General features: G+C 37.7%; 5 protein-coding genes across 9 annotated transcripts; 2 read left to right on the top strand and 3 right to left on the bottom strand.

Moving 5' to 3' along the window:
* mrps10 (mitochondrial ribosomal protein S10) lies at positions 1-1,825 on the top strand. Its single transcript, XM_007547089.2, has 7 exons — positions 1-112; positions 291-343; positions 764-833; positions 936-1,075; positions 1,162-1,270; positions 1,358-1,447; positions 1,542-1,825. The coding sequence occupies exons 1-7, from the start codon at positions 41-43 to the stop codon at positions 1,620-1,622; spliced, it is 615 nt and encodes a 204-aa protein (XP_007547151.1). The 5' UTR covers positions 1-40; the 3' UTR covers positions 1,623-1,825.
* Positions 1,826-2,954: 1,129 nt separating this feature from the next.
* LOC103134687 (basic proline-rich protein) lies at positions 2,955-10,951 on the bottom strand. Of its 4 annotated transcripts, none has more exons than XM_007547071.2 (6): positions 10,768-10,951; positions 8,289-8,365; positions 7,657-7,806; positions 7,356-7,514; positions 6,871-6,996; positions 2,955-3,469 (listed from the first exon to the last, which is right to left on the bottom strand). In XM_007547071.2, the coding sequence occupies exons 2-6, from the start codon at positions 8,363-8,365 to the stop codon at positions 3,385-3,387; spliced, it is 597 nt and encodes a 198-aa protein (XP_007547133.1). In that variant the 5' UTR covers positions 10,768-10,951; the 3' UTR covers positions 2,955-3,384. The 4 variants fall into 4 exon arrangements, with proteins under 4 accessions (XP_007547133.1, XP_007547124.1, XP_016524842.1 ...); XM_007547062.2 differs by lacking the exon at positions 2,955-3,469 and adding an exon at positions 4,250-5,935; XM_016669356.1 differs by lacking the exons at positions 2,955-3,469; positions 10,768-10,951 and adding exons at positions 4,250-5,935; positions 10,492-10,738.
* A 707-nt stretch (positions 10,952-11,658) lies between these two features.
* msgn1 (mesogenin 1) lies at positions 11,659-13,435 on the bottom strand. The gene has a single exon (XM_016669347.1). It carries the CDS (start codon positions 12,584-12,586, stop codon positions 12,161-12,163), a length of 426 nt encoding a protein of 141 aa, XP_016524833.1. The 5' UTR covers positions 12,587-13,435; the 3' UTR covers positions 11,659-12,160.
* A 424-nt stretch (positions 13,436-13,859) lies between these two features.
* On the bottom strand, positions 13,860-22,353 carry gen1 (GEN1 Holliday junction 5' flap endonuclease). Its single transcript, XM_007547040.2, has 14 exons — positions 22,268-22,353; positions 21,818-21,986; positions 20,248-20,446; positions 19,997-20,173; positions 19,527-19,637; positions 19,362-19,435; positions 19,193-19,278; positions 18,912-19,062; positions 18,081-18,117; positions 17,913-17,993; positions 17,691-17,821; positions 17,528-17,589; positions 16,138-16,287; positions 13,860-15,457 (listed from the first exon to the last, which is right to left on the bottom strand). The coding sequence occupies exons 2-14, from the start codon at positions 21,976-21,978 to the stop codon at positions 14,214-14,216; spliced, it is 2,664 nt and encodes an 887-aa protein (XP_007547102.1). The 5' UTR covers positions 21,979-21,986; positions 22,268-22,353; the 3' UTR covers positions 13,860-14,213.
* A 33-nt stretch (positions 22,354-22,386) lies between these two features.
* Positions 22,387-26,826, top strand: ppil6 (peptidylprolyl isomerase (cyclophilin)-like 6). Of its 2 annotated transcripts, none has more exons than XM_016669329.1 (8): positions 22,387-22,482; positions 22,554-22,649; positions 24,004-24,192; positions 25,639-25,701; positions 25,835-25,976; positions 26,274-26,333; positions 26,414-26,549; positions 26,645-26,826. In XM_016669329.1, exons 1-8 carry the CDS (start codon positions 22,405-22,407, stop codon positions 26,754-26,756), a joined length of 876 nt encoding a protein of 291 aa, XP_016524815.1. In that variant the 5' UTR covers positions 22,387-22,404; the 3' UTR covers positions 26,757-26,826. The 2 variants fall into 2 exon arrangements, with proteins under 2 accessions (XP_016524815.1, XP_007547939.1); XM_007547877.2 differs by having other exon boundaries at positions 25,835-25,982.
* Positions 26,827-27,261: the final 435 nt, after the last annotated feature.

The raw sequence follows: 27,261 nt of genomic DNA, 5'->3' as shown, positions 1-27,261 counted from the left end.
AAAATTGCAGGGTTTTTGTTTTTTTTACTACTTACTAAACATGGCTGCGCCCTTGGTTGTCAGACGGGAATTATTCTCTTTAGTTAAAATATTAGGTGGAATTTCACAGTTGGTATGTTAACGATAACATTTCTTGTTTTAAATATCCTGTTTGAATAATTAAGAAACATTATTGTTCGTTGGATTGATAAAAATGGTCCTCGAATCCCCCATTTCGGTCACTCGTGGCTCCTTCAACATCATGAATGTCAATATATACATTTGTACCTAATTAACTTTATTGTTCACAGGGACCGAGAGGTTTGGGAGCTTGTTCCAATCACAGGAAATGCAGTCAAACTCGGTAAGTTTATTTTACTCTGTGCTGGCTTTCAGACAGTAATGAGTAATGTTACTACATTTTAACAGTTTAAAACGCAATTATCGTTATATTAAAGTTTTGAGTAGCTTCTTTTGTTAAGTTGTATACATTTCTCAGGTTTTAAGGACATTGGAAATGAGAAATAAAGGGAAAAATATGAAGCATTACTATGAAAACAAGTATTCAATATTTAGGCAAAAGAAATAGATGAAAAGAACAGATATGAATCTGCAGCAATACCTGAAAACTGTATTGAAGAGTTATCTTAACTTAAATCAAGGTCAGTAAAATTCAAAACACATTTGATGTGCCTATTTAGTGCAGCTTTAAAATCAATACTAGTTCTGAGATTTTAATCAGGCCTCTATAATGAATACAGCTGTAATATTTCACTCTGTGCAGGTTCGAATTGCTACAGAGACCCAATACTTTCTTCCACACAGCCGCATATTTATCTTCAACACCTTTTACAGTAAGTGGCATTTTTCTGTATTTTAACATCCAACTTAATTATAAAAATATTTCTACCAAAGAGTGATGGTGTTAAATCTGTAATTTGTGGTCTTCTATGCAGATCACTGTCACAGACGAGCCCGACACTCTCTTCCAGAAGGTGGTTGTTCTGGTCAAGGCTCATGACAGAGCCGTGCTGGACAGCTATGAGTTCTTTGCCACGATGGCGGCTAAAGAGCTGGGCATCACTATGGGCAAAGTGTGAGTCTCAGTGGCAGGACATCAAAAGCTCATTCAAGTATTATACACCTTGTAACATCAAGATTTTTACTCCTCTTTTCTACCAGTTTTGAGCCTCCCAAGGATATAGAGAGACTGACATTGCTGAAGTCAGTGCACATCTACAAGAAGCACAGGGTTCAGTATGAGATGAGGACACACTACCGTTCTATTGAGGTGGAGGCTTCAGTTGTTAAGCAAAATTCAACCATGAACGGTGACAAAATGCAGTGATTTTAATAACTATTGTGTTCATCTTCTTAGCTACTGCATGTTACAGGCTGCACAGCACAAGTGTACCTTGAATACATCCAGAGGAACCTCCCTGAGGGTGTGGCCATGGAGGTGACAAAGGTAAGGAAGTGAAGAACCAGTAGAACAGCATCGTTTACGAAGACTTAATAATTTATACATGATATTTAATTATTTTCCTCTGTTCACATTTCAGACCGCTATGGAGAAGATTCCAGATCATATCCTTGAACCCATGTGGAAAGATCACCCTATTGATGACAAATCCAGTAAATAGGTCATCTAATGCATTTTCTTTACTGGAAAAAGTGTAACTGGTTGTACGCAGGTAATGCTGTAATATTTCTAAACATAGCAGATTACTGAACCTTAGCTTCATATTTTGTACCCATTTATTAATGTGTTAAACACGTCATTGTTGTTTGGTTCATTTCTGTGTGTAAACATTCATTTCTAAATAAAATTCTGAATCAAATCTTACATGGAAGCGTGTTTTGTATTAGTTATGATGTTGATATAATACATTGATTATTTGTTGTTGAAGTTGTTAATTTCTTTATATCACACTCGCATACAAAAAAAGACCTGCACACATTTATTTTTTTGTGTGTGTTTATTAAATTCTTGGCACACAGACATCACAGTACAAAGTTCTAAATATGCAGCTTTTTAGCAGTAATGAAAAATAACATGCACACTTTAAATAACTGACATTACATGAGAGAATTAAAACATAGCTTGCTTATTATCTATGTTAAACATGCAAAGTGTCAACATTTTTAGTTTGGACAACTGGTTAGATGATGTAAAGTGGGATTTATAAATTTGAAATAAATAAAATGATAAATGCTGGATTTATGAACACCTGTGTATATAAACCTTTCCCAACTTTTAATGCCCATTTTCAGTGGCACATAAGGGCAATATGGTCATCTGAACAGACTGCGTTTCAATTATCAAGTTAGCAGTGGTGCTTTTTCTTGAATGGGTCACCTTTGTAGATCATGTTAACTTTACATACCTTATTTTCCGCACTATAAGGCGCACCGGATTGTAAGGCGCACCTTCAATGAATGGCCTTATTTTAAAACTTTTTTCATATATAAGGCGCACCGCATTATAAGGCGCATAGAATAGACGCTACAGTAGAGGCTGGAGTTACGTTATGCATCCACTAGATAGAGCTGCACTAAGGTGAATGTCAACAAAACAGTCCGACTCCGGTCGGTTAGGAGAGCCTCCTGCGACTGGACCGGGGCGTGGCCAGACGATGGTCACCCTTCTCAGTTCGCGCACAGCATGTTCATGGAGAAAGTGGTGCTAAATGACCTGCAGACGACCTGATTCTAGACTGTCGGTAGGTAGATAGGTCAGTAAAACTTTATTAACAAACCAGCATTCTGACAACTATCCCAGCATGCACCGCACGCTTCTTCTTCTATGGGCGAAAATGAAGTTGGCGGCTGCTTACCATAGTTGCTAGACCTGTTGTGGCTCAATATTGGTCCATATATAAGGCGCACCGGATTATAAGGCGCACTGTCGGCTTTTGAGGAAATTTAAGGTTTGTAGGTGCGCCTTATAGTGCGGAAAATACGGTGTGTGTATATCAGAAAAGCATATAATTGCTATAGTATTGTTTCACACGATCAACCTGCATTTTCCTGAAATGCAGAATTTGCATGCATGGCACTTAAAATACGCCCATTCCAAATATTACATCTAAACAGCATTTTGTAGTTACAATACTGCACACAATGAGATGACAATTAGAATTTGATATTCTGTGCAGCTCCATAAAGCTTAAAGCCATCAGTGTGCTTTTCTTTACTGGGATGCCTCTTTATTTAATAAAAAAAGGCACTGAAGCATAGGAGTTTAACCCATAAATACTTAGCATCTTTCCATATGTGATGAAACTCAAATATAGTTGCGCCTTCTGTCCTGAAAGAAAAAAAAAATCTCTCTTTGTCGGAGAGGCATTAAAGACACAAGACGAGGCTCACCTTGTCAATTGAGGCGTCGCGTTTTCTCAGGTGTCACGCTGCTGGTGAAGGAGAGGAGGGATGTGAGGGAGGGTCTGGGCTCCTGGGGCCAGGGAGGTTAACTGTACTGTGTGCCCCCCTTCAGGAGACAACAACAGTCAGTCTGTTATAATCAACCACAGTTAGAGACATGAGAGGGGACTGCAGAGGTGGAAAAAAGAGCAAAAAACTGCTGAAAGAGCTGAAGAGATGGAGATAAACAGATGATGTGAGGGGGCTGCACCTGGATTTGATACCGCCCTTGGGTCTGCAGAAGAAGTTAATCATTCTGCAGCATCTCTATGGTTGGAAGTATAAAAACACTCATCTAGAAGAGGGTTAAAAGTCCTTGTTTGGATTAAATAAATCATATGATTTCAATTGAGCAATGCTTGTCTTATTTGAAGAAATTAGCCATCCTAAATAGGGCTCAGAGATGAACAGAGATAAAGAGCTTATGTTGTATATGTGACATTCTGATAACCAAATATATTTTCACTTATTTTAGTAATTTGTTGATACAACTAGATGCCAAAACTTCAAAAGCTATTGAGTGAGAAATAAGACCAGAGCTATTACAGTGCTGATATCATCTAAGGACCCTGATCACATTTACAGCATACATGAATGTAACAGCATATCTTTTTTTTCTTAAAACAGCCAGAAAATGTATAGTGCTTACTCATCTCAGTGAGTTTATCCTTTCGGGATGATATCCTCCTTTTAGACATGCTACCACTGATTCTTGTATCATGACATGAGCATTTCAAAGCCTTGATATTGAAGCGGTCCTTCGTCCTCCAGTAACATTAGCATTCAAAAACACACCTCTTATAAAACTCTCCAGATAGCATATATAGACATATTTGATTCTCTTTTTTATTTTGCCCGTAACTGCAACTTAAGCTGAACCACATAAACAGATGTGATGATATAATACATGTATGTGCTACATTACATACAATTTTTTCCCTACCGGAAAAGTGAATAAAATATTTCCATCTAAGCATTCATAAAGTTCATCTCTGAAGTTACATGGATAAAATATATTCAAGTAAGTATAAAATATAGGCTCGCACTGAAAATGTGACTCATTTTGTCTTGCAAAGAAATTCGTATCTTTCATATTTGTGATAAATTCTGAAGTATATGTAGTATTTTATGCCACACCAACAAACAGTAGCACATAATTGTGAAGTAGAAAGTGGGAAAAAAATAAAAACGGTGGGAGCGTACCATGAAAGACTGCAGTTCCAGTGAAAATGGGTTTATTCAGATGAGGGGTGAAAACTACTGGACATCCACATTTTTCAGATTTTTATTTGTTAAAAAGTTTGAAAATCAAGCATTGTTTTCCAGTTCACAATTGTATGCTACCTTGTGTTTGTCTACCACACAAAATCCCAATAATGTTCATTGGAGTATGTGGTTGCAACGTGACAGACTTTTGCAAGGCACTGACAAGAAAATCGCCTTAAACTCTCAAACCTGTTTGTGAATAACAAATAAGCAGAAGTAGAGTTTATTAATTTTTTGTTTTATTTTTGTTTTCTTTCACGACTATCTCATATCTGAAACGTTTTCATAAAACACATTCACAGGTTCACAAAAGTGATGTTAATTACAATGAATAGTGAAGTAACACCTCAAAAACTAAAACAGAGTAAAGAGTAACTTCTACTTAACTAAAGTGAATATAAATAAAATGGAATTACTGTATAAATTTCTTCAGTATACTATTTATGTATAATGCTTTAGTGTCATTTCACAATAGATTGCTGGAAACAACATGAATCTTTCAAATAGCAGTACTCATAACTTAAAATAGCTGCACACTTAAGATATTATAAAAGTAAATATTCACGAATACTTGACAAATTCAATGTCGCCTTGTCACTTGACAAAATGAGCAAGTGTTTAACAATATCTGTTGCACTATTTTGAGACATAATACATAACTATCTTGATGTAACAAAAGGAAATACAAGGGAGGTCCAGGGTGTAACATTAATCCTTGAGGGTACAGCACTTTTTTCTCCCTCTTCTCCCACCTTTAAATATACAGTGTCACCATTTTTTTAAGTCTTTATTTAGAAATCAGGAAAAATGTTAAGGCTAACAGGTGACAAGAATAACAGAACATTTACGAAACATTTTTTTTTTCCTCTTTGAGAACAACGAGTTCAACTACGAACAGCTTTTGACAATATCAAAGTCTCTGCAGTGCCAACATTATTTATGAGCAACACAATGTGTTAATGCTTTCACATTGCCAAGTTATGCATCATGTTATGTGGAACAAGTAAGTTTCCTTTCTTCGCCAGAAAACAATACCAATGATACTTGGCCACAGACTGTTTTATAGATATTCAATGCTGTATGACACATAGTTCAGGGACGATTCATTCCCTCCTCCATTTTAGGTCAGTCCTGCAATAACAGGTAGTCATTCTATAGATTTTAGTTCAGACTGTGTTAAAATCGGTGGCCACCAGGGGGGCCTGGCCACCTCTGGCCTCTGCCAGGTGGGGGGTGAGGCGGAGGAGAGACCGGTCCATTGTGGTAGCTGTGTAAAAGGATAAAATCACACATTGGATACTTGGCTTTGGCCAATAGGGGGCAAACTCTGGTAAGAGCAGCCATCTCTAAACTATTCTCAATCAACTCTGTACATGTGAGAAGCAAAAGATGCGTTTTTCAGTTCCGTCAGTCATGCACTGGTAAAATAGCTTGGCTTCATGATGGTAATAAATTTCTATGTTTCTTTTTAAAGACTCAATTAACAACTAGCTGGAGGTTTGTTGTCATTATATATACTGTGTATATATATATATATATATAATAATGCTGTCATTTTTTTTATAGTATATGATCAAATAAATAAAAAAAAAGATTTGGGCAAGTTAAATTTATAAATAAAGCAGGTTTAAGAGAAAAAGAAGACGTTAGAATCTTTACTCAGGGCTTTTCCACCAAACAGGTTCCAGTTGAAAAGGATGGCTGGTGCTACAGCCAGTTCTTAACTGGGGTTGTAAAAAAGCAGCTTCACTTCTCCACCACCGCAGAGCCAAATCACAGTTGTGTCAATATGTCTTTATAGACGTCTCATCCAGTTAAAGTTTGATTCTTCCCGTTTTATTATGTTTTTACATAGTGGAATCACAGTGTTAACCACTAATGTTATTATTCCAGGATCCTCGCAAAAAGATGCCCTAGCATCACTACCTCTGCACTGTTGGTGAATACTTTGTGTATTTTACTCTTTTTAATTTGACCAATCAACAACAAAACAAAACTGAAGGTCCCAATTTTGCCTGACTGCCTGACTGTGCCAGTGGAAGCACAATAAACTTAGCATGCTTTAGCACCAGTTAAACACTGGAACAGGTTGGGAGGAAAAGGTCCCACAGGGAGTAAAGGATCTCATAAGTATGACAACAAAGAGGGAATAAATGTGAAGCGACGAGTTAAGGTGTAAATTAGAGCTGAAACAAGTCTTACCCTCTTGGTCCGCGAGGGAGGAAGTGGCGTGGAGGGCCAGGTGGTGGCATGCCTCTGCCTCGTGGGTGTGGTGGGCGCCCTCTGAAACCAGGGTGACATGGAGGTGGGAGTGGAGGTGGTCCATGCCTTTAAAAAAACAGAACAAGCAAAACCATGAATGTTTCGGTGAACAAATAAGATCATTTCTTGAAGCTGTTCATTGTGGAAACAAATCTAAGCTCACTTAAATACCAAAACTTTTACTATAAAAAAGTGAACGAGCAACAACAGAGGAGTGTGTGATATTTCTATAATTTGCCAAAAATAGCTTGAAAAGAAATAATACAAAGATTCTGGAGAGTCATCTAAAAAAAGAAAAACTTGGATTAAAGTTATGAGTTGGACCCATCTGTCTGGAATGTACCTGAAGATGATGATGTGAATCGACACTAAAACATAAGCTGAACTACATTTATGTACTGTATAAAACAGTGTCAGGAAGTTACCTTGGCAAGGGTGGAAAGGAGGCTCGGAAGTGCATAGGGGGAGGAAGCGGAGGAGGAGGGGGAGGAGGAGGGAGAGGAGGTGGAGGACCCATACCCATTGGTCCTCCCCTCCCACGGTGGCCTCTGAGGTCTGGATAAGGTCGCATCCTCCCCATTCCTCTGCAACAGAAAGGCATAGGGTCAACTACTACTCCCCTCATGGAACGTATCAAACAAAAAGAGTTAAACAGTCCACTAACACCTGGAGAGAGTACATGGTACAAAACTCTGGGCACACTTGTAAACATATCCAAATGAATACCTCATGGGTCCAAATCCATTCATGGCTCTATCTTTCCCTCGGCCTCTCCCACGTCCTGGTGGACCAAAAGCTTTGACTACGCCTCGGCCCCCTCGCATACCGCCTCGGCCCATACGGCCCCCACGACCACGGCCTTTGGATCCTTGTCCCCTGCGACAGGAAGACAGAAGCCACTCCTCCAGTTCAGATTATATAGTGCTTCATATTTACAACAAACGTTTATAGTTAACAGCTACATGTTTTTTTTTTTTAATCATAACAGAAAAAGCTGTCCTTTGGTTTGAAAATGGGAAAGTTTTGTATGACGAGAAAGATTTTTATGTTTGAGGCATTGAGCGTTGTTATGCAGTGATCCATTTATAGATAAAAAGACCACTGATGAGTAATGCTTGCTCAGTGTAGCTTGTAAAACGAATTTGTAGAGTATTTTTGCTGAATATCAACCATGTCAGATATTACAGATGACGGTGCTCACATCAGAATAGGATACTTTAGTGTGTGTTAAATGCTACAGAAAGCAATGCCATTTTGTGCATTCACACATGTACTTCTAGATAGCTGTAAGGTCTCACTAGCTGATCATGTTGTCTTCACAACTATAGCAGAAGTCTAAAAGACGTCACAGGACAGACCTGGAATTGAAGTCACCTGAACCTCTCTGGGATTCATTCTTAGACATTTTGGGATTCTGTTCAGGGTCTGAATCCATCTGAAAACAGTCAGACAGGACAATTACCATTACAAAGGTGATTATTTATCTTAATTTGAATGTTAATATCAGATAGATTAATAAAGATAAGTAAGCCACAATAATCTAAAACAATACACCTACTGTTCAAGAACACTGTATGCCTCATAATTAAAGTCTAGAACAGGGGTCCCCAAACTACGGCCCGCGGGCCGAATCCGGCCCGCCTCCTCATTTGGTCCGGCCCCCTGAACAATACCAGAGAGCATTCAGTGTTTTTTTTCATACACATGTGGATTTTTCTTCAACCACCAGGGGAGCTCTTGAGCAGATATGAAACTTAGTTTCCCTCAATGGAATATATACTAGTCAGTACCAGTAACCGTTTCGCTCACGGTTTTTTTCCATTTTAATTCTGGGTAAAAATCTATCTACAAACGCGAATATGTCATCGGCAGTAATCCAATGCCCCCCCCCCCCCACACACACACTCAGTTTCACTCTCCCTCCACCACCCCCCCCCACAAAACTTTTCTAAGGTTTCTTTCTCGAAAAACTAAGACCGGCCCCCGATCAGCAAATGGAACAGTCATGTGGCCCTCGCAGGAAAAAGTTTGGGGACCCCTGGTCTAGAACAAAAGAAAAGGTAATCATCCATCTAATTTCTAGATGTCCCCTGCAGCTACAAGGTAATCAAGCAGGATAAAGACAGATAACGTCTAATTTTACTGATTTATTATTTTTTTTAATAACATTTTTGTTAGATAGTGATGAGGAAGTGCTCATAAATTTGCTGTGGCATGTGCTGGCTAGAGTAGCAGAGAACTATTAACATAAGTGAAAAAATGGGCCACTTTTATGCATATATCATAAAAAATAGAGGTCATCATTAAACTTATATTCAGAGATTACTATAAAATGAGTAATAACCCCAAAAACAATCTGATAAAATATGCTTTCTTTGGCAGACTTACTGTAGAGATAATGTACAAATATATCATCAGGGTGACTCCTGATCCAAAGTGGACCAGTGTGACCAGATGATCCTGTAATCTGAGAGGTTGGTTGTCCACAAGAACCTCAACCAGATACCAAACTGAGGCTGAATTATAATAACTTTGTTTGTATTTCAGCAGGAAAGAGCCTCGATGTTTGATAACAAAAATAATGGATGAGGAAGATTAGGGAGTGGCTGTCTTTATTTGAAACAATTTCCTACACATTTTCCAAACTCAAATTTCAAGAGTTATCACTGTTATTGTTTTAGTTAATTTAAATTATGAATACCAATCTTTAAACACTAATCTGCAAAGGTGGATGGATTAATAATGAGATGGACAAATGGATGGAGAGAGGAAGCATTACTGATAGATGTGTGGTTAGACAACAGGACAGGGAAAAAAAAATCTAAAAGTATCTACTTGTATTCAATATTTGTATCCCATACTGGAAAATGGACATGGAAATCAGATTCCATACTTTCCCAGAATGTCTCTGAACCCTATTCAAATATCATCTGACAAAGAGAACCCCCTACTGCTCAGCACTATCAACGAAATGCAATACAACACATAGATTTACACATTTAAAAACAACATACCAGAAATTATTATAAGCCCATTTTATTTCACATCTTTTTTTTATAGAAGTATTGTTGATTACTTCAGGAATAACATTATTCCAGGACCTAAATGGGCTTCTACTGTACACAATGTACGGTACAGTTTCTGAAGTCTTGAGCCTTGCTTTATGGTACACAGAACACACGACAAATTTATAGTTTTTACTTCCAGATTAAGGGAAACACTTAACTGTTGCTCCTTTTTTAATAGCAAACAAGAATATTTCTCGTTGTCTATATCTATGAGCTAATACGCCTGGTATGTTAGATTCAAGTGTTAAACACCGCTGTTATTAGTTGGTTTTTGGCTAATAAAAATACATGACATAAAAATGTAACCTTTAAGTAGAGTAACTATGGCAAGAGGACACCTCGAACGTAATGGAAGCATTCTTATCTTGATCTTAACGGGCAGCTGGTGCAGTATTAGCCTGTAATATTTATCCTGCAGCAACTAACACGACTTGGATTCAGATAATATGCTACACAATACCTCACAATATGTGGCAACATATAATACCATCACCTGGTCAGAAGAGGTTGGATTAAACTGTCCAAAAAACGTTGAAAGGCTCTGGCTAATTCCTGGAATTAGCTAAAATCCCTAACTAAGTAAGTCAATGTCTTCTATGTTATGGAGCAAATTTCTAAACATTTTATGAACAGTAGCCCCAATTAAAAATAAAAAATAAACACTGTGTGTGTAATGAGCACAATTAAAGCTAAGCAGAAAAGGGGCGTTTCTGTTATTTCTAATTATTTCTACTGCTTCGGGCAAATGAAAATAGGAGACATTACTTACCCCTATTGGTCGTACAGGAAAGATATATTTCTTTTTTTTAAAAAGGGTATTAAATGTTCTACTTGCTAGTCAAAATAAAAATATGGTAGAAAAATAAAAATATAGGTATAGAAAATTTCCAACAGGTCCTATAATTCCTAAGCGTTTTGAAATGGCGGCTTCGCCAGACATCCTAGGTTGAGATTTCTTTGTGTGAGAGACGTCAGGGTTAGAGTCCCGCCCATTGGGATAAGAATTGATTTTGATTGGCTGATCGCCACCTGCCTTCCAAATATTTTTATTTTGATTGGCAGAATTTTCTGACGTGAAAGCAATTGTCTCCCTGTATAATACTGAATCACATTGAATCACAAGTTGAATAGATATTTTCATTGAATATTTCGAAAATTAATTATTTTAGAAACAGGGGAAAAATACAAAAAATACTTACAGAGGATCGGCTCAAAATGAAGGTGTCCTCTCTGTTTCAGAAGCATTTAGAAATTGTTAACCTGAACTCAGCTTATATATTTGCACTTCATAGCAACACAATATTTAACATCTTTTACACTATTTCTGTCATTAAAAAGAAAAAATAAGGGATTAAATCAGGATTTGAAAATTATGCTTTTTTTCTTAAATCCGATGAGTAAAATTTTCTTTCAAAAATAGCAACGTTGTTTTTTATACCATCTACAGCTCTATCAAATCTGAGGAGGAAAATGAGAAACATATTTGTCTAAAAAGAACTTGCCATAATATTTACAGAAATATTAACAAACAATATCTACATAAAAATCACAAAAACTGAGAATGGAAAAATGATCAAACTAAGACAGATCCCGAGTTCATAATGACGTCTGGATAACTGAACTGAACCACAATTTCAACAAATTATTTTTATTTAAAACTTATCAACAAACAAGGAAGAAAGGGTGAACACAACAGCTAGTGTTGTTAAAAACTGTTGTGTGACTCAAATACTTTGAACAGCCTTGTTATTCACACAAACACAAACTAATGGCTTTGCAAACAAGAAAACGTGAACATTAGAACAAAACACAATTAAGGGATTCAAATCATTGGAAAAATATGTTCTCTCTTATATCTGTTCAGCAAAAAAATAATAATAGCAAATAATTTGGCCAAGCTCATTCTATTCTAGTAACAACTAAATAGCCTAGACTGTAAACTAAAAACTGAATTCACAATTCCAGAAAAGGGGCAGCCTCATATACAAATACTTTCCAAGTGCCCAAGCAATATTTACAGCAAAGAAGAAAAAAAAAACCCAAAAGACTGTCAAGTAAGACAGACCTCAAAGTTATTATGATGAAAAGTGAAACATCTAAGTTCAAAAAGGGGTCCAGATGAGCGATGGCATGTTGCGTAAAAGCGCTCCACGGTGCGTCCATTACGCATGGCTCAGGATGTCAGAGAGCTTGTTGATGTACTCGATGGTGTATTTAAGCGTCTGGATCTTGGTCAAGGGCTGGCCTCTCTTGCTGTAATCCGGCGGAAGGTAGTCGCGGAGCTGGTGCAGAGCCTCTGCCAAGCTTCTCATCCGCATCTTCTCCCTCTCGCTGGCCTTCATGCGCCTTTTCACGGACATCTTTGTTTTGCTCTGCCTTTGCCCCGGCGGAGTCTCTTTGCGTCCGGCGCAGCCAAAGGATAAATCCTTAATCTCCTCTTTGGAGATGGGGAAGCAAATCTCCGGTGAGGAGCACAGCGAAGAATCCAGGGGGGACTCCGGACAGACGGACTCCGGATTTTCTCCAGAGGCACTCTCAAGGATCTCCCAATCAGATAGAATAGAAGCCGTGACATCTTCCAGGTCCATGTTAGAAATCCAGACTACTGCACAGCGAGGAGGATGACAGGCGGCTTGAGAGAATGTGAGCTTCTTCTTCTTCTTTTTTCTTTTTTTTTCCTCGCCAAACGCGTTTTATATAGAAGCAGATCTCCGGACCTTTATGGGTTCACAACTTCAGAAAAAAAAAAAAAAAAAAAAAGTTCAAAGAACAACTAAAGTGCCAAAATGAGACCTTCCCGAAGGGACGTGGTTCGTTATCACCGTGGTGTGAACAAGGCCAAACAGGCGGTTAATGTGATCGAAAGAAAAATAATTAGATTCCTTCTGTGGGAAATTACTCTAAAGTCTGCACAGCGACAATTATCAGTTTGATGTGATGTGTCTTAATGAAGACTGCCGTTTCACCTGACGCATTCACACCGCTCTGACAAGCCAGCCCTGCGTGTGTCCTCACTACACAAACAAACACCACGTTGGAGCTCATCACTTTATTCGTGAAAGTTTAATTCTCCAGGATAGATAAACAGCTACGGTCCAATTATTGTCCTTGTGTAGAAACCTAAAAAAAAAATTTTTTTTTTTGAAAAGTTACCTTGAAGTGTGCCGTTTTCTAAACTGTGGATATTGTTTAAGATGACAGTCGTTCTTACTTATTCTAAAACTTTGATTCCAAGGGAATTGAGTTGAAATCTGTAAGACTCTTTTTGCCGGGATGTTATTTGGGCAGAGGATGCAGCTGTCACCAGAACTTCTGCCAGACCTTTCATGTCTGAGAAGGTGTGAGCCCTCACTCAGGATCAAGGGGACACAACACTGCCGTGTTGTTTTAAAAACAGTGGCTTCAGCATCTTCTGTCCCTGCTTCCTTCAGCTGGGGGAAAAACAACAACAACAACAAAAAAACAAGAGCAGTCAGAGAAAGAAAACAAGATGAGCAACTATTACATGTCTTTGGACAACTTGTGTTTTATAAAGGAAAAAAAAGTTTTTCAGCTTGAATTGTTTCCTCTCCGAACCCCACATTCAAGTTACTATGGTTCACATTTCAGTTTTTCAAAGTAAAAATGATACAGAAATTATGAAAAATAGTGGATGATACATTCACAGAAGTCAAGTGATGAATGGAAGAACAAAAGAGATGCATGGGTGGATTTAGACAATAGGGCAGGAAAAAGGTCTGAAAGAAATCCTAATATTTTTCCACATGTATCCTGATCTGGAAAATCATAACTGATGCTTTTACAGAATGCATTAGAATCATGTTTTTAGGCAGTGATTTTAGATTTATGCATTAAACATAATTAGAGCAAGATTTGTAACTTTGTTTAATTTTTTTTTCCCAAGAGAAGCATTTTTGAACATGCATGAGTTCGGGCAGGTTGACTTTATGGATGAGTTCTTTACACAATGAATATGGAATAAATCAATTTCCAGACTTTTTCAAAAATACAAATAAATCTTCTAAGTTTATTTTCAAACACAACACACAAATGAAACTCAAACTGGGTCACAGTGTTCTGAGCCTACCCTCCGACATTTTGCTTTTCAAAAAGCAAAAAAAAAAAAACTGAAAGAAATTATTTACTTACGAAAAAATAGGATGTGAATAAAATGTAAAAAAAAAAAATACCCTTCAAAACGACAAAACCGGATGCTCACTTCAGAAATTTTAGTCTCAGTCTCTCAGCCAGTGGCAGGGGACTGTCACTACAAATCACTGAATCATCACCGTCTACCACGATGACGGGGGAAGCAGGAGTCTGGAGAATCTCATCATCACTGACTTTAGCTGTTTGAACATCCTGACGGCTGTTTTTCGTCGATGCAGGTGTTTCATTTTCAACATTTTCCCCATGGCTCTGTGACTTTGGTCCAGTTAACTGAAGCGTTTGAGAAGTCTTTGGATTAGCAGCTTTAACCTGATTGCAGGCTGGCTTTAGAGGGAAGTCGGATATTAAGCTTCTTATACTTTTGTCTGCCGGTTTTAGTTTTGGTCGACGTTGAGGTCCAGATTGCCGGTTTTCAACGTCGCTGTCCTCGCTGGATGAGCACGCGCTCATGCAGACGGTCTTCTTGCTGCTGCTCTTTTTGTCTCTTTGTCCTGGGTCAGAGTGGCATCTCTGTGGTGGAGCAGAGGACAAAGACAAAGCAGCTCTGACAAATTTAGATTTCGGAGGAGGCTTTTCATGTCCGTTAGATTCCTCCTTTGTCTTACTTTGAGAATCACATGGCAGAATTTTTGGCTCTTTTGATCTTTGAAGTCTTTCTTTTAACATACATTGGATTTTGTTTGTTAGTGGCTCCTTTTCATTGCCAGTCAACGCGATGCCCTCACTGCTACTTCCACTGGACATTTTCCCAGTTTGCTTTCCGTGAGAAATGACCAACTCACAGTTCAGATGTTTTGAAACCTCAGCTGCAGCTTTCAGAGATTTGTCTGCGTTCCTCATGAGGACTCTGTCTCTCAGAGGACACTCGGTGTAGCAGAGCTCTGGCCGTTTGGTTGCACCTTGCGTTTCATCAGTTTTCCCAGGCTCTGCACCCTGGACCGCCGGTGAGGAAGGCGAGGAAGTGAAAGACAACGCATCCCAGTCGATATCGCTGAGATGCAGAGCGTCAATGACGGCAGAGACAGAAGGTGAAGCGCTCTCTGGTTCGACGTCAGGCAGAGTTTCGTGGACTTGACCGTCTTCTTTTTCTTTCCTGTGTTGCTTACGGTTCGCCGGAGAGTCTAAAATGATCAGTTCTGTTTTTTCGGAGCTTGAGTCGGAAGGGAGATGAGTTTGTGGCTGAGTGGACCTGTTCTCTGAGGACGTCTGAAGCGTCACCCGAGCCAAGAGATCTGTGACACCAGCAGAACCATCAGATGGTTTCTCCTTTTTCCGTCTCGCTTTCTTCTCTGTAAGAAAAAAAAAAAAGAGAGACAGAGAGACAGGAATGTCAGAGGACTTTCCTGGTGTTTCTGTTTAACAGGCCACAATTGGATATTTCTGACACTGTCAATAAACATTTCTCAATTACTGAATTTTAAAAACGGACCACTGAGTGTGAGATATGAACAAACAGTTCATTTACTGTGACTGCCACCTGTTTCCTGTAGCAGTATATTTTATACATTTGCTCATGTCCATTATGTATTTGTCTCATTTTGTCTCTAAAATAAAAGGTTGACCAGGAATTGTAACTGTCATTATGTAGACATGTCAAATTTCATTTAAAATTTGGGATAAAAGCAAATAAACACATATGATTACTGTGGTGGCAAAAAAAAGAAAAAAAAAAGAAAAGAAAGTAAGTAAGCAAATCCTGTGAGGCAGACACTTTTTGGCTGCATTAAAGGTTCTGGTGTGAAGTGATTGAGCTGCTAACTCTACATTTTCAGGTGTTAGAGCTGCTGTAAGCGAGAGCCTTAAAAACACATGTAAAACCTTCAAACAGCTTTGATCGACTGGGAAGTTTGTCAAATCAGCAGGGGAGCTTTTTATGGAAAATGAGATAATGCAAGTGCCTTATTAAATAACTATTTCACTGAAAACAACATGTAGTGGGATCTATTTAAGGTGAAAATAGGTGTCTTACGTTTAGTTTTGTTCTCTTCAAGCAGAGCTTTGCTTCTTGTGTAGCTTTCAACGATCTCCGGGAAAGCCACACGGAACAACGACTCTTCCTCCACCGTCCTCACCTCATGTTGGTCCTCTGCGGGTCGTTCCTCTGGAAACACAAAATGTTCTGCAGAAAACAGGAAGAAATTTAGCTTAGGACATGTTAGTCTTATGTCTGGCTAACTAAACTAAGAGCTATGGTCCTTTCTTGTGCCTTTAGTTTTAATTTTTTTTTTTAATGAATCTCAATTATTATTTTCATCCCTCACCACAGATTACAACTACTCATGTATTTTCTAATACTTTTCCTCAATAAGTGTCAGTTTTAATGTTGCAAGTCTTTTTTTAAGGAAAAAAAACATTCTACATATGCAAAGTGATAGCTTTACAGTCCAAGGAAACATATCTTCACCAGGAAAAAAACAACAATAAAGCATGAAATTTTGAAGAGGTTCAATGCCAAGAAATTAAATCTCAAATTGAAAACAGAAATCAAATTGCTGCAATAATGACTAAAAAATACATTTTAAAATGTTAGTCAATAACATATGAAAGACCCAAAGCAGAAAACACAATAAAATTCACCTCAAAACATATATTTTATTATTTTTGCATCACTTCAACCAAACCCCCAGATTACAGAGGAAACAGGAAAGTGAAATCAGCAAATATGGTCTCAATTTCCTTGAATTGTGAACAAATAATCAGAATACTGCAAAAGAAAAACTATTTCAAACCTGCCATACATATAAATTATCATGTCTGTTTGCATATCTGAAGATTTGTCACAAGTATATTTAAGAAGTTCTGTTTAAAAAACCTAAAATATCTTATTTAAAATGGCCCTTTATTTATTTACATTTCTTTTATAAACTAAATGGAATCTAACATTGGGGCCACTTCCCTGATAGTCTGTGCAATTGAGACATACCTGCCACAATTTGACCACAATTCAAATAACACAACTTATATTTGTATTTAAAAGTATTCTGTTACACACGATAAAAATCTGCAACCTGAGTCAGTTCGTTGAGACTTTCTCAGGTCAGTGATGTCAAACAAGCTTGTTAGTGATGTCTGCTTTGATTTGACAGACTTCCCAGCTCAGAGAGGAAGCCGGTTTAGCACCTAGAAGCTGTTGTGACTGATCTGTCACCTCTGAACCCCACCTCACAGCCAGTCACTAACAGACAACCCGGTGACAAACGCCCTGCACCCCAACTTAGCGCTGCAGTCGTGTCACCAGCTCACAAATCCAGCGGGGGGCGGGGGGGGGTTCACTCCCCGAGCATATAACGAGCCACGAAGAGGACCAATTAAACACAAGGGGTCATTTATTCAGGTAAGAAGTGAAGATTGTAACTGACCTGGAGTGTTCCAGATGACTTCAAAGCAAGCAACAGCGTTCCTCACCCTTGGTTTCAGTATTCTTTTACCGAAAAATACGTTATTTTAAAGAAAAGCACATAAAACAGTAATATTATCACAATAATGCAGCTTTTCAGCTTTTAAAAAGTATCATAAGACTACCGGATAGGCATGATTTGAGAGGGCACGTCTCTTCCGTATTTTCTGTTCATCAGCTCAGTGTAGGTCATCAGGACCAAGACCTTTTCACTCGTGTAGTGTTTTGGCCACTCCATCTTCTCGCAAGCGAATTTCTACGGAAAACCAGACGCAAGCTTTCTAATTCACGTCCACAAAAGGCAGCAAGAGGCGCTTAAATTAATGAAAAATGTAAAAACACTTTACCTGCATCAGCAGAATATTTGGCTGTCTCCTCTTAAAATGTGCCACAGGTTTATCCTTGGAAACCAGAAACTCGTTTATGATCTAGAATAAAATGTTCAAGTATTATTTCAGGTGTTACTGAAAGCAGAAGAAAAACTAAAAAAAATCTATAACTAAAAATACACAAACCTCTGTAAATGGGAACTGCTGACTTGCCAGAGTTTTTCTAAAATATAAAAGAAAAGATCATAGACATTTTAAACCTTCGTTTCCCCCCAACAGCCAAACTTTTTAGATTTATATTTGTAAACATTCATACTAGTCTAGCACATAAAATCTTGTTTTAAATCTATTACAGTTTGTGAATCTAGATGCACAAGAACCAATAAGCTTATCTTCGACCAACTGTGGTGTTTGTGAGCCAAATTCAGTTGATTGAACTCGGTTTTATTTAGGGGTATCAACATAAAGGAGGCTAAATGTAAAAAATAAAGACATGTCATGCATCAATTTTCATTTTTCTCACAATTACACAGTGCTTTACTTTGACTCAAAGTACACCACTAAATTATGTCACTATATTAAAAAAGATAATAAATAAACATTTGGGAAAATTTAAATTCACGAGTCAAAAGTACTTTCAGTTTATGAATGTTAAAATATTGTTGTCATAATAATTGATCTTATTGTTTGTGCGTAAAATGTGTCTTTGTTGGATAAAGTTCTCAATTCAAATATTTTAAGTCTGAAATTTTCATAAATTTCCCTTTGCTGTGGGAAAATGTGTGACTGAATTAAGGTAGGTGGCTTATATGGCAAAGATCAAGCCCATTTCAATTCTTCATGCACCTTTTCTGACAGACTGTTGTATGTAAATATTCGTTTAATCCAGTCAACATGTTCACTTTATGATTTCTCTTCTCCTATTTGCATTTTTTTCAGTCCTGTTAATTTTAAAATTTTTTTTAATCGACATTTAGATTTTCATGGTTTCGACCAGCTTTTTGAAACTACGCGTACTTCCTGACGTTTGCCTCCAGAGACGATGCCTGGCGGCTCTGTTCGTAGCAGTGCCAGTCACACGGACACCGATAATCGAAGTCCTGAGGCTGGCAGAATCGCCGACTGCCACAGAGCACGCAGCCGCCACGCTCGTGTGCCTTAGCTGAGCCTGAGAGCCAAAGAGAAACCAGTGTTGATTCCTGAAATTTCTCACATACGTGCATATTTTAACATGGCAGATTAAATAGCTTTAATTTAGCAACGTGTGAGACAAGTCACTGCCGCTTTGGTTTGCTCACCAGGATGTCGACATAAATTGCAGTGAGGAACTTTCTTTGCAACTCCGACGGGCACGTCAGGACTCTCCTGCTCCCACTGGGTGAACCTTTAGTGACAAGAATAAGATTTCCTGAGGATCTACAACCCTAGTTAATGTAACATACATATTAGCAACCATATGAGCAGGACCTCTGTAGAAGTGACTGTCCTCTCAGGGTCTGCATAAGCCTCAAGGCCTGCTCTCTGCCAACACCAGGTATACCCTGAGGGAACCATTAAAATGTACATTAAGAAATAGAAATTTAATTAGAAATATTATTCTGAAGTAACTATTTTAAGCTGTGTTTTCTTTACCTTAGGAATATAATCACAACCGAGGAGAATGGCCAAGCCAACAAGATTCTCTCTTGACAGGTGTAGCTCAGTTTGCACTCGAGACGTCTGGTAGCAATCGACCTGAGGGTCCTGGGAGAACAAATAAAGTCAAAAATTGACACATCAGTTCCATCTGGATTAGGATTAGGAGTGTAAATGACAGGGTATTTTCTACAATAATGAGGAATCTCTTACTGTCTACAAAATGAAGCAGCAAATGAGAATTTTGTAACCACAAGAATGACACAAAATCATGTAATTGATCTTTTTGTTAATACTCCACACTAACTGCAAATAAATAATATATGATTAATCTATAAGCTGACTTATTATGTCAAACTGGCATGTATTGATTTTGTCAAAAGCAGAACATTAGTATTCAGTGTAGTCTTATTGAGATCTTAGCCCCAACGTGTGCCACGGTTTTCTCTTAACTTCCAGAAACATACTTTACTGTTCATATTGAAGTTCCTGTAGACCGTCCTAGCCCCATACAAGAATGCATCTCCATCGTTGGTGATGCAGCCATCAACCAGCCCTGCTGAGTCCAGGTAAGCACACATGGCCTCTGCTTCCCCAGCTGCTGTCACCCATGGCACACCCAGGTAGTCCAACATCTCTGCACACTGTAGGAAACACAGAGGTTGACAAAGAGCTGGGGGGGGAAAATTATTTACAGTCGGTTATTAGAAAGACTCACCTCTCGTAGCACAGCATTAAAGCGCCCTCTGCTGGTAGTTGTGGATGACTTTGAGGAATGGGCTTTTCTGGATCCTCCGAATCTCATTTCTGTCCTTTTGCTCATCGTTTCTGACTTAAGTTTGGGAGCTTCTCCCTCCATGACAAAGACGAGCTTCACCCCCATCAGTGTGAGCGACGACACTCGGAAAAATAAATTCCTGCACGTTAAACAGCATTGCGTTGGTTTTTACTTATAACACAGAGTTTTCTGTTAAATTAATAAAACTCACATTTTGTATTAGTTTGATAGCTACAGATCAAGTTATAATTTGTTTTTATTTGTCATTTTGTTGCATCAGGATAAAATCTACCTTTCTAAAAACAAACTTCAATGCACACATTCCTGGTGACATCACATAAGGCAACTGACAAAAAAAAATAGCCATTTGTAATTTTCTTGTTTTTTTCCCACATAATTGGTACATAGTTCATCAAAATTCCTAGTTAAAATGTGTTTCTTTTAGTTACATATTTGTGCAGCAAAATGTTAAAACCACATATGGGATCACTGCATAGCTCTCAAGAAAATTTGTTGAAGAAGCTATAGTAAAATTAGGAAAAAGTTGCTACACTTCTCCCTCACAACAAAAGTCAATCTGCTTGGAAAGGTTTCTGGTACATAAAATAAAAAATACTGTAGCTTTTCTGTTTAAATTAAAAGCTATTAGATCATTTTTATACATTTACAGTTTAAGTTTGTGTACATACAGTGGTACTGTGGTGTTTTTACTCAAACCTATTATCTCAAACCTATTATATACTATGAGAATGTTATAGTGACCGTGCCTACTTCAGTTTGAATGCAGTGTCACTATAGGGTCAAATTACATTACCGTACCATATCATGTTTATCTATACAGCCTTTTAAAAACAATGCAAGGTTGACCAAGGTGCTGCACATCTAGTAAAAACAGGCTGATATAAAAATGAAAAACAAAATCTTAAATCCTAAATACACAAACATAAGACAAAAAATAGATACACAATGTTAATAATACACAATGTTAATAGATATTACTATTTAAGTATATAAGTATATGGAACCAATCATCCCTCAACTCACTTCTTACGATGTGGCTGTACTTTAATTTTTGTCCTCAAACTCAGGCATGGAAATTCAAATGTTGCAAAATCTACAGTGGAATATCTTCCCAGACTGTCTTTCGTTAAGAGTGTTTTCTAATGTCATCTGATCAGCTTAATTATTATGCCTCTTGTGATGTCATCAAGACAAGTACACACAAAGCTGAACTTTCTGGGGAGTTTCTTTCAGTACATCTTTTTGTTTTTTCAATCCATTTATAATTTGTGAGATTCTTGAGTGGAACATAATTCATTACCCAGATGTACTTTTATAGTCAGTGTGAAAAAATGCATGGTCTCTTTAAAAAAAAAAAAAAACTGCTCATCGAAACGCCTGTGAGGAATCAGAGTGGGTAAAATAAGCTGCTATGGTCTGTCAAACAAAATATTCTAATTTTCTAATTAAGTTTTTTTTTTTCTTTTAAGAACAATACATGAACATTTACCTCAGATGTGGCTTCGTAACTCTGCCCATCATGGCCTGGACGTGCTGAGCCTCACAGACCCATAAGCTCAGGTCTACCGCCAGAGTCTTTCCGCTCAAACTGTACAACGGCACTGCCTCTCGGACGGGCTCAACGATGGACCACAAGTCGTGAACACCCATGATTAATGCTTGTAAAATGGAATCAAGTTAAGAAGATAAACAAAATTATAAAAATAAAAAAAAAATAATAATAAAAAAGGAACACGGAACAGCTTGGCAAGTCGAAGTTTTCAAACACTGGCGCCGCCTCCGTTAGGCTGCGTCCCAATTTGTTTTCTTACGCTTCCTTTCTGTAGTGACGACTGTCTTTACATCTTACATAGATTATATGCAAAATATCAATTTAATAAAATGATTAAATATAAATCCTTCTTCGGTATATTGTGGTTATTAAAGCTTTCATACGAACCTTGAAGGAGAGTAGGAAAGATAGCCACAAAGCAGATCGAAGCCTGATTTTCAAACAGCGAGACGTCATTTTCATGCGCCTTCACAGATTGTTGCTATGGATACTCAGAGATTGTTTATGCGCTGAGGAGTTTATCAATGGCCTCACAAACGCAAATAGAAATCGTTGGCGTAATTAAAGACCCAAATTTCCATGCTGCCAGAAGTATAGCCGAGGTAAAATGACGCGTGTATTATGTTCCTCCTGTTGATTTAATTAATTTAAAGTTCCACCTCTGTCATTGTAGGGACTCAAACAACAGTTTCCTGATGATCTTTTGGATCCAGTAATTGTGCCACTTCTTGAATTTGACTGGCATGAATACCTATGCAAGAAGAAACGGGTAGGTTATTTCATTCAGCAAATTATTCAGAAAGAACACAAGCTAAAGTAAAAACTGTCGACCGAAAAGAAAACGATAAATAAATCTTAAAAAATCTCATGTGAAAAGTATGGCATGCAGTCTTTCAATCCTCTTAATTCCCTTAATCCAGTGCAGCCAGCATCGTGGAGGCCAAGAAACACACCAGAAAGGTCGGGTCTGAGACTGTATACGGAGCAGGATTGTATTATAAAGCAATAAGCTGATTGTGGAACATGGTGGTGGCAGCATCATGTCTTGGGTATTCTTCTCTTCAGGAGCCAAAGGGAAGCTGGTCAGAATTGAAAATGGATGGAGCTAAATACAAGTCAAATCTGAAAGACAGTGTGTTAGAGGCTTCCAGTAGGAAACTGCCTCTGCAGATATAGGGAGAGCTGCAATGTGGTAGTTTAAATTGAAGCATATTCATGTGTTCATTATGACAGTCAAAATTGGTATTCATAGATACTCTTCATTCAGTCTGACTGAGATTGATCTATTTTAATAAGAAGAATGGATAAAAGTTTCAATCTCCCTGTGCAAAGCTGGAAGAAACATATTGTAAAAAAAATACCTGTGGGCATTGAGAAATGCAATAGTGAACATTTTAAATATGAAGGAACTGTACAAATCATTGCAAAAATGATTAATACAGTTATTACTGATAAAAATCAGTAATAATATACAATAAATACGAACTTGAACAGATCAGCGTAAGTTAAAATGAACCAGTTAAACAACAAAACAAATAAAAATATAAAATATGTGCAATAGTATAAAATAGTGCTTTGAAAGAAGTTCACAAAGTTCTTAGAGAAGGTGTGGGGAGTTTCTGAGAATCTCGAGTGCAATATTACTGCAGTGGATCTGAAACAGATCCTTGGGAGAAAGTAGGTCAACTCTAATGATCCTTTCAACTCCCCTCAATATCCTCTTGCTGGTCAATTACTTCCAACAGATTTTCTATGAAAATCCTGGATGAAATATGACACAATAAGCAATTCATCAGACATTTCAAACCAATCAAAGACTGGTAAAACAAGCTAAGCATTTCAAACCCTGTGATTAATAAAAGAAAAACACTATTTCTCAAATATAGCATGATTAAAAAGTGTTAGCACTTCTTAGAAATAAAACTATTTACTGTCTACATTTCTAATGCCAGTGTATGTGATGAAAAATATTGTTATAAATAACACACAACTGAGCGTGGACAAAGCTTGCGACTGTGATCCTGCACCCCTACCACAGATATGATCTCGCTGCAGTTTGACGCCATTGTTATTCTAAAATGCTGATTCACAACACGGCTATTGTTGTGAACTTGTGATTTCAGGAGCTGCGTGGTGATGTGTGGGAGTATCCCAGCAATGTGATATGCTTCCTTAATGGCGTTCTCCTCGGTAATGAAAAGCAACTCGCCAGCTGGGCAGAGAATCAGTGGAATTTCACCCTCGCTCATCCAGAGGATTTCTATACGGCTATCACCGAGGAGTACTATGCCAAACACCTTCAGAAAACTGGAGTAGGCTGACACCACAGTTACAAGAACTCATAAACAAATATAGGCATCTAAAAAAAAAGCATGTTTTTAGATGTTTTTAAATTGCCATCTAAAAACATGCATGCTATTTATTTATGCTATTTTGTAGGCAAGAAATATGCTGTCTGCAAGCAAGTGGCTCGCGTCTGATCCTATATATTGTCACTTCTAAATTTTGTCTCAGAGTAGAACATTAAAATAAATGAGCCACTAAAAGAAGAAGACTCACAGTAGAGAAACATGAAGACATAAAGTGTACTGAGACAATCAGTTTCACTTTTCAGTAATACGTGGCTACAGGAAGCCTGCTTCTAGAGAATTGTTGTTAGCATCTGCTGGTAGATTTAGGCACAGTAATTAATGCATTGAGCTGAAGTTCATGTTTCCAGGAACTGTTTAGCAATCAAAGATCAGAAATGTCTTTGGCTTACAGATGGGATCATTAAAAATCCTTTTTATTTGTGTGTGGTTTGAGTGTTTTTAAGATACTACTTCTGTAAGTTTGTGACTATCTCTTGAAGAACTTCTCCATCTCTTGAAAAGTAGATTTTCAATCTAAATTATATTTTAATAAAATATAATAACGTTAGCAGTATTCCAACCCGTTATTCCAATCTTCATTCTCTCCACAATACTGCTGAAGTAATAAATTGTAAATATGAGTTCCTTCATTGTTTTGTACTTTATTCTGAGAAACAGACTCTGTTATTATTTACTATTATTATGTGTAACCCTGCTTGGCTTTATATGCTGTTGCTGGTGGATCATAAACTCACCATTCCAGGTTGCTACAGGTCACTTCCTTAACTTTTTCACCTCGTTTATGGTCCTTTCAGTATCTGTTCAAATGTTTCAGTATTTCTCATGCTGAGTTTATTTTTAGTACTGAAGAGGACTTAATGGTATTATGGTTGCAAAACCAACTGATAAGATAAGAAGCTTGGAAACCCTGATTGAAAGTTATTTAGTGAATGCCTTATCGCCTTTAGACATATCTGATGTTTAAAAAAAAGATTGTTGATAGCGTAGGACTCTTAGTTTTTCATCAGTGTATGTTGAACAGTGAAAACAAAATTGGAACCAATTCAGCTCCTTTTTATGCAGTAAAGTCAGTGCATGACTGATTACATATCGATGGATGGCTGGTTGGTTTTGCATTTCTAAAATAATACAAGTAATCAGTGTTCAGAGTGAGTATCATGTCTTTATCCGTTGTTCTTCATTGCTACTAGCACTTGTTCGAGTATTTCATCCTTGCATAGAAATTTTGTGCTTAGTATTGAGTTCAGACAATGTGTGAATTATTGCCATACCTAAGATTTCAAGGTGGCAAATTCCCCTAACATAAATCTGAAGAGTTTGTTTAAAAGTTAAAACTGTGATTGCCTGTTGTTGTTGTTAGTCAAACTTCCATTCTTTTCATTTTAGCACAAGTTTGTCTTCCTGGATGTTGTTGTAGCAGGAGAGGATCCTAGGAGGATATGTTTTGAGGTAAAACCTTTTCGATCAAATTTTACTTTTAAAGACGAACCTTATCGTTTGACATTATTGAACAATTTAGAATGTAAATATAAGAAAACGAAGTGACTAATACAGAACAGCATGTTGCGTCGTCTCTCCTCAGCTGTTCTCCGATGTGTGTCCAAAGACATCAGAGAACTTTGAGGCTCTGTGCACAGGAGAACGGGGACTGTCGGAGAGTGGCCTCCCACTCCACTACAAGGGCTCTCTGTTTCATCGCATTGTGCCCAACGGCTGGGTGCAAGGTGGAGGTGCTCTAAGAGCCGACTCTGTCACCTCTTACTTTTCAAGTGCCTCGTTAATATTCAGGACATGTATAACAGGATTACATAATTCAGAAACTCATTTACATGCAGGAAGTTAAATGATGTAGATCTATTTATGCAATGAATACCTTTTAACATGGGTGTCTGATTTTAGGATTTGTGGCACAAAGAAAAAAAATGCATAAAATGTTCAATTTACTTCTTGGATTAAAATATATTTGACATGAGTGTGTCCAATGTCACTGGCTTTGTCTAACTTTCCATTTTACTCTGCAGATATTTCTCCTAATAGTAGAGGTGATGGGGGCGAGTCAATCTATGGACCAACTTTTGAAGGTACCAACAATTCCTGAAGATGGAATTAGTGACTTCATATAGTTTGTACCACCTCAACATGTGACCATCTCACCTGTCAGATGAAAGTTTTGCTATTTCCCACTCAAAACGGGGCACTCTGGGAATGGCCAACAAGGGTCCCCACACCAATGGATCCCAGTTCTACATCACCTTGCAGCCGGCACCCTGGATGGACAAAACCTATGTTGCCTTTGGGTTTGTGTCACAAACTTGTTTCAGTAGTCATTAAGTGAATCACCAAGTGATGATATATATTATCTCTGATTAAATTTCTTTTTTCTACTTTTTAGTCGAGTGATTGAAGGTGTAGAAGTCCTGAAGAAATTAGAAGAAAGTAAGACTTCCAATGAAAGACCCAAATATGAATGTAGAGTGTCAGCTTGTGGAGTGTTACCAATGTAGTGCCCATTAATTACTCACTTTATTTAGTATTTTATCTCTTTTTGATGGAGTAAATTCAAGGACAAACTCACTTCTGTGTTTATCCGTACTTTCTTGCTCAGACAAAACCCTTTAAATGTACCGTAATTCTATTATTTTGCTTTATTTGACTTGTGAGAATCAGAGTGCTGTAGAAAACTTGTAGTCTGTATCTAAGAGTAGGACACAGCTTGAGTAACAAATTGGGTGTATTGGCGATATTTTTTGTTGTTGGGGGTGGTGGTATTGTTATCACACCTTTTAACATGTAGAAGACTAATTGTTCTCAGGACATTTATCTCAGCATTTTTGGAATATTTGTGCTATTCTCAGAGATGAAAAAAAAAAGAAAAAAAAAATCTTGTCAGCACATTTTCCAACAGTGTTGCAAGTTTAACTTTGGTTATTTTTTACTTCATTATGTTAAATGGATGTGGATCCTTATTTCACATTAAAAATAGAGAACATGTGGCTCTGTGCTGCTCTT

The sequence above is a fragment of the Poecilia formosa genome, unplaced genomic scaffold (genome assembly GCF_000485575.1).
Source record: "Poecilia formosa unplaced genomic scaffold, Poecilia_formosa-5.1.2 Scaffold1, whole genome shotgun sequence".
NCBI lineage: Eukaryota > Metazoa > Chordata > Actinopteri > Cyprinodontiformes > Poeciliidae > Poecilia > Poecilia formosa.
Note: the sequence above shows the minus strand (reverse complement) of the source record. Positions and strands in the feature narration are given on the sequence as shown.

What these genes read in the sequence shown, in the direction of transcription:
- mrps10 (XM_007547089.2), top strand. Translation starts at nt 41, where the DNA reads ATGGCTGCGCCCTTGGTTGTCAGACGGGAATTATTCTCTTTAGTTAAA. An exon ending in TAGGTGGAATTTCACAGTTG is followed by an intron (nt 113 to 290) that starts GTATGTTAACGA and finishes TATTGTTCACAG; the next exon opens with GGACCGAGAGGTTTGGGAGC. An exon ending in TATCTTCAACACCTTTTACA is followed by an intron (nt 834 to 935) that starts GTAAGTGGCATT and finishes TCTTCTATGCAG; the next exon opens with ATCACTGTCACAGACGAGCC.
- LOC103134687 (XM_007547062.2), bottom strand. Translation starts at nt 8,365, where the DNA reads ATGGATTCAGACCCTGAACAGAATCCCAAAATGTCTAAGAATGAATCC. An exon ending in TCAGGTGACTTCAATTCCAG is followed by an intron (nt 7,807 to 8,288) that starts GTCTGTCCTGTG and finishes TTCCTGTCGCAG; the next exon opens with GGGACAAGGATCCAAAGGCC. An exon ending in CTCCCTCGCGGACCAAGAGG is followed by an intron (nt 5,936 to 6,870) that starts GTAAGACTTGTT and finishes CCTTTTACACAG; the next exon opens with CTACCACAATGGACCGGTCT.
- msgn1 (XM_016669347.1), bottom strand. Translation starts at nt 12,586, where the DNA reads ATGGACCTGGAAGATGTCACGGCTTCTATTCTATCTGATTGGGAGATC.
- gen1 (XM_007547040.2), bottom strand. Translation starts at nt 21,978, where the DNA reads ATGGGTGTTCACGACTTGTGGTCCATCGTTGAGCCCGTCCGAGAGGCA. An exon ending in GTTGTGATTATATTCCTAAG is followed by an intron (nt 19,436 to 19,526) that starts GTAAAGAAAACA and finishes TGGTTCCCTCAG; the next exon opens with GGTATACCTGGTGTTGGCAG. An exon ending in TGAAGAGAACAAAACTAAAC is followed by an intron (nt 15,458 to 16,137) that starts GTAAGACACCTA and finishes TTTTTCTTACAG; the next exon opens with AGAAGAAAGCGAGACGGAAA.
- ppil6 (XM_007547877.2), top strand. Translation starts at nt 22,405, where the DNA reads ATGGCCTCACAAACGCAAATAGAAATCGTTGGCGTAATTAAAGACCCA. An exon ending in CTGCCAGAAGTATAGCCGAG is followed by an intron (nt 22,483 to 22,553) that starts GTAAAATGACGC and finishes CTGTCATTGTAG; the next exon opens with GGACTCAAACAACAGTTTCC. An exon ending in CTAGGAGGATATGTTTTGAG is followed by an intron (nt 25,702 to 25,834) that starts GTAAAACCTTTT and finishes GTCTCTCCTCAG; the next exon opens with CTGTTCTCCGATGTGTGTCC.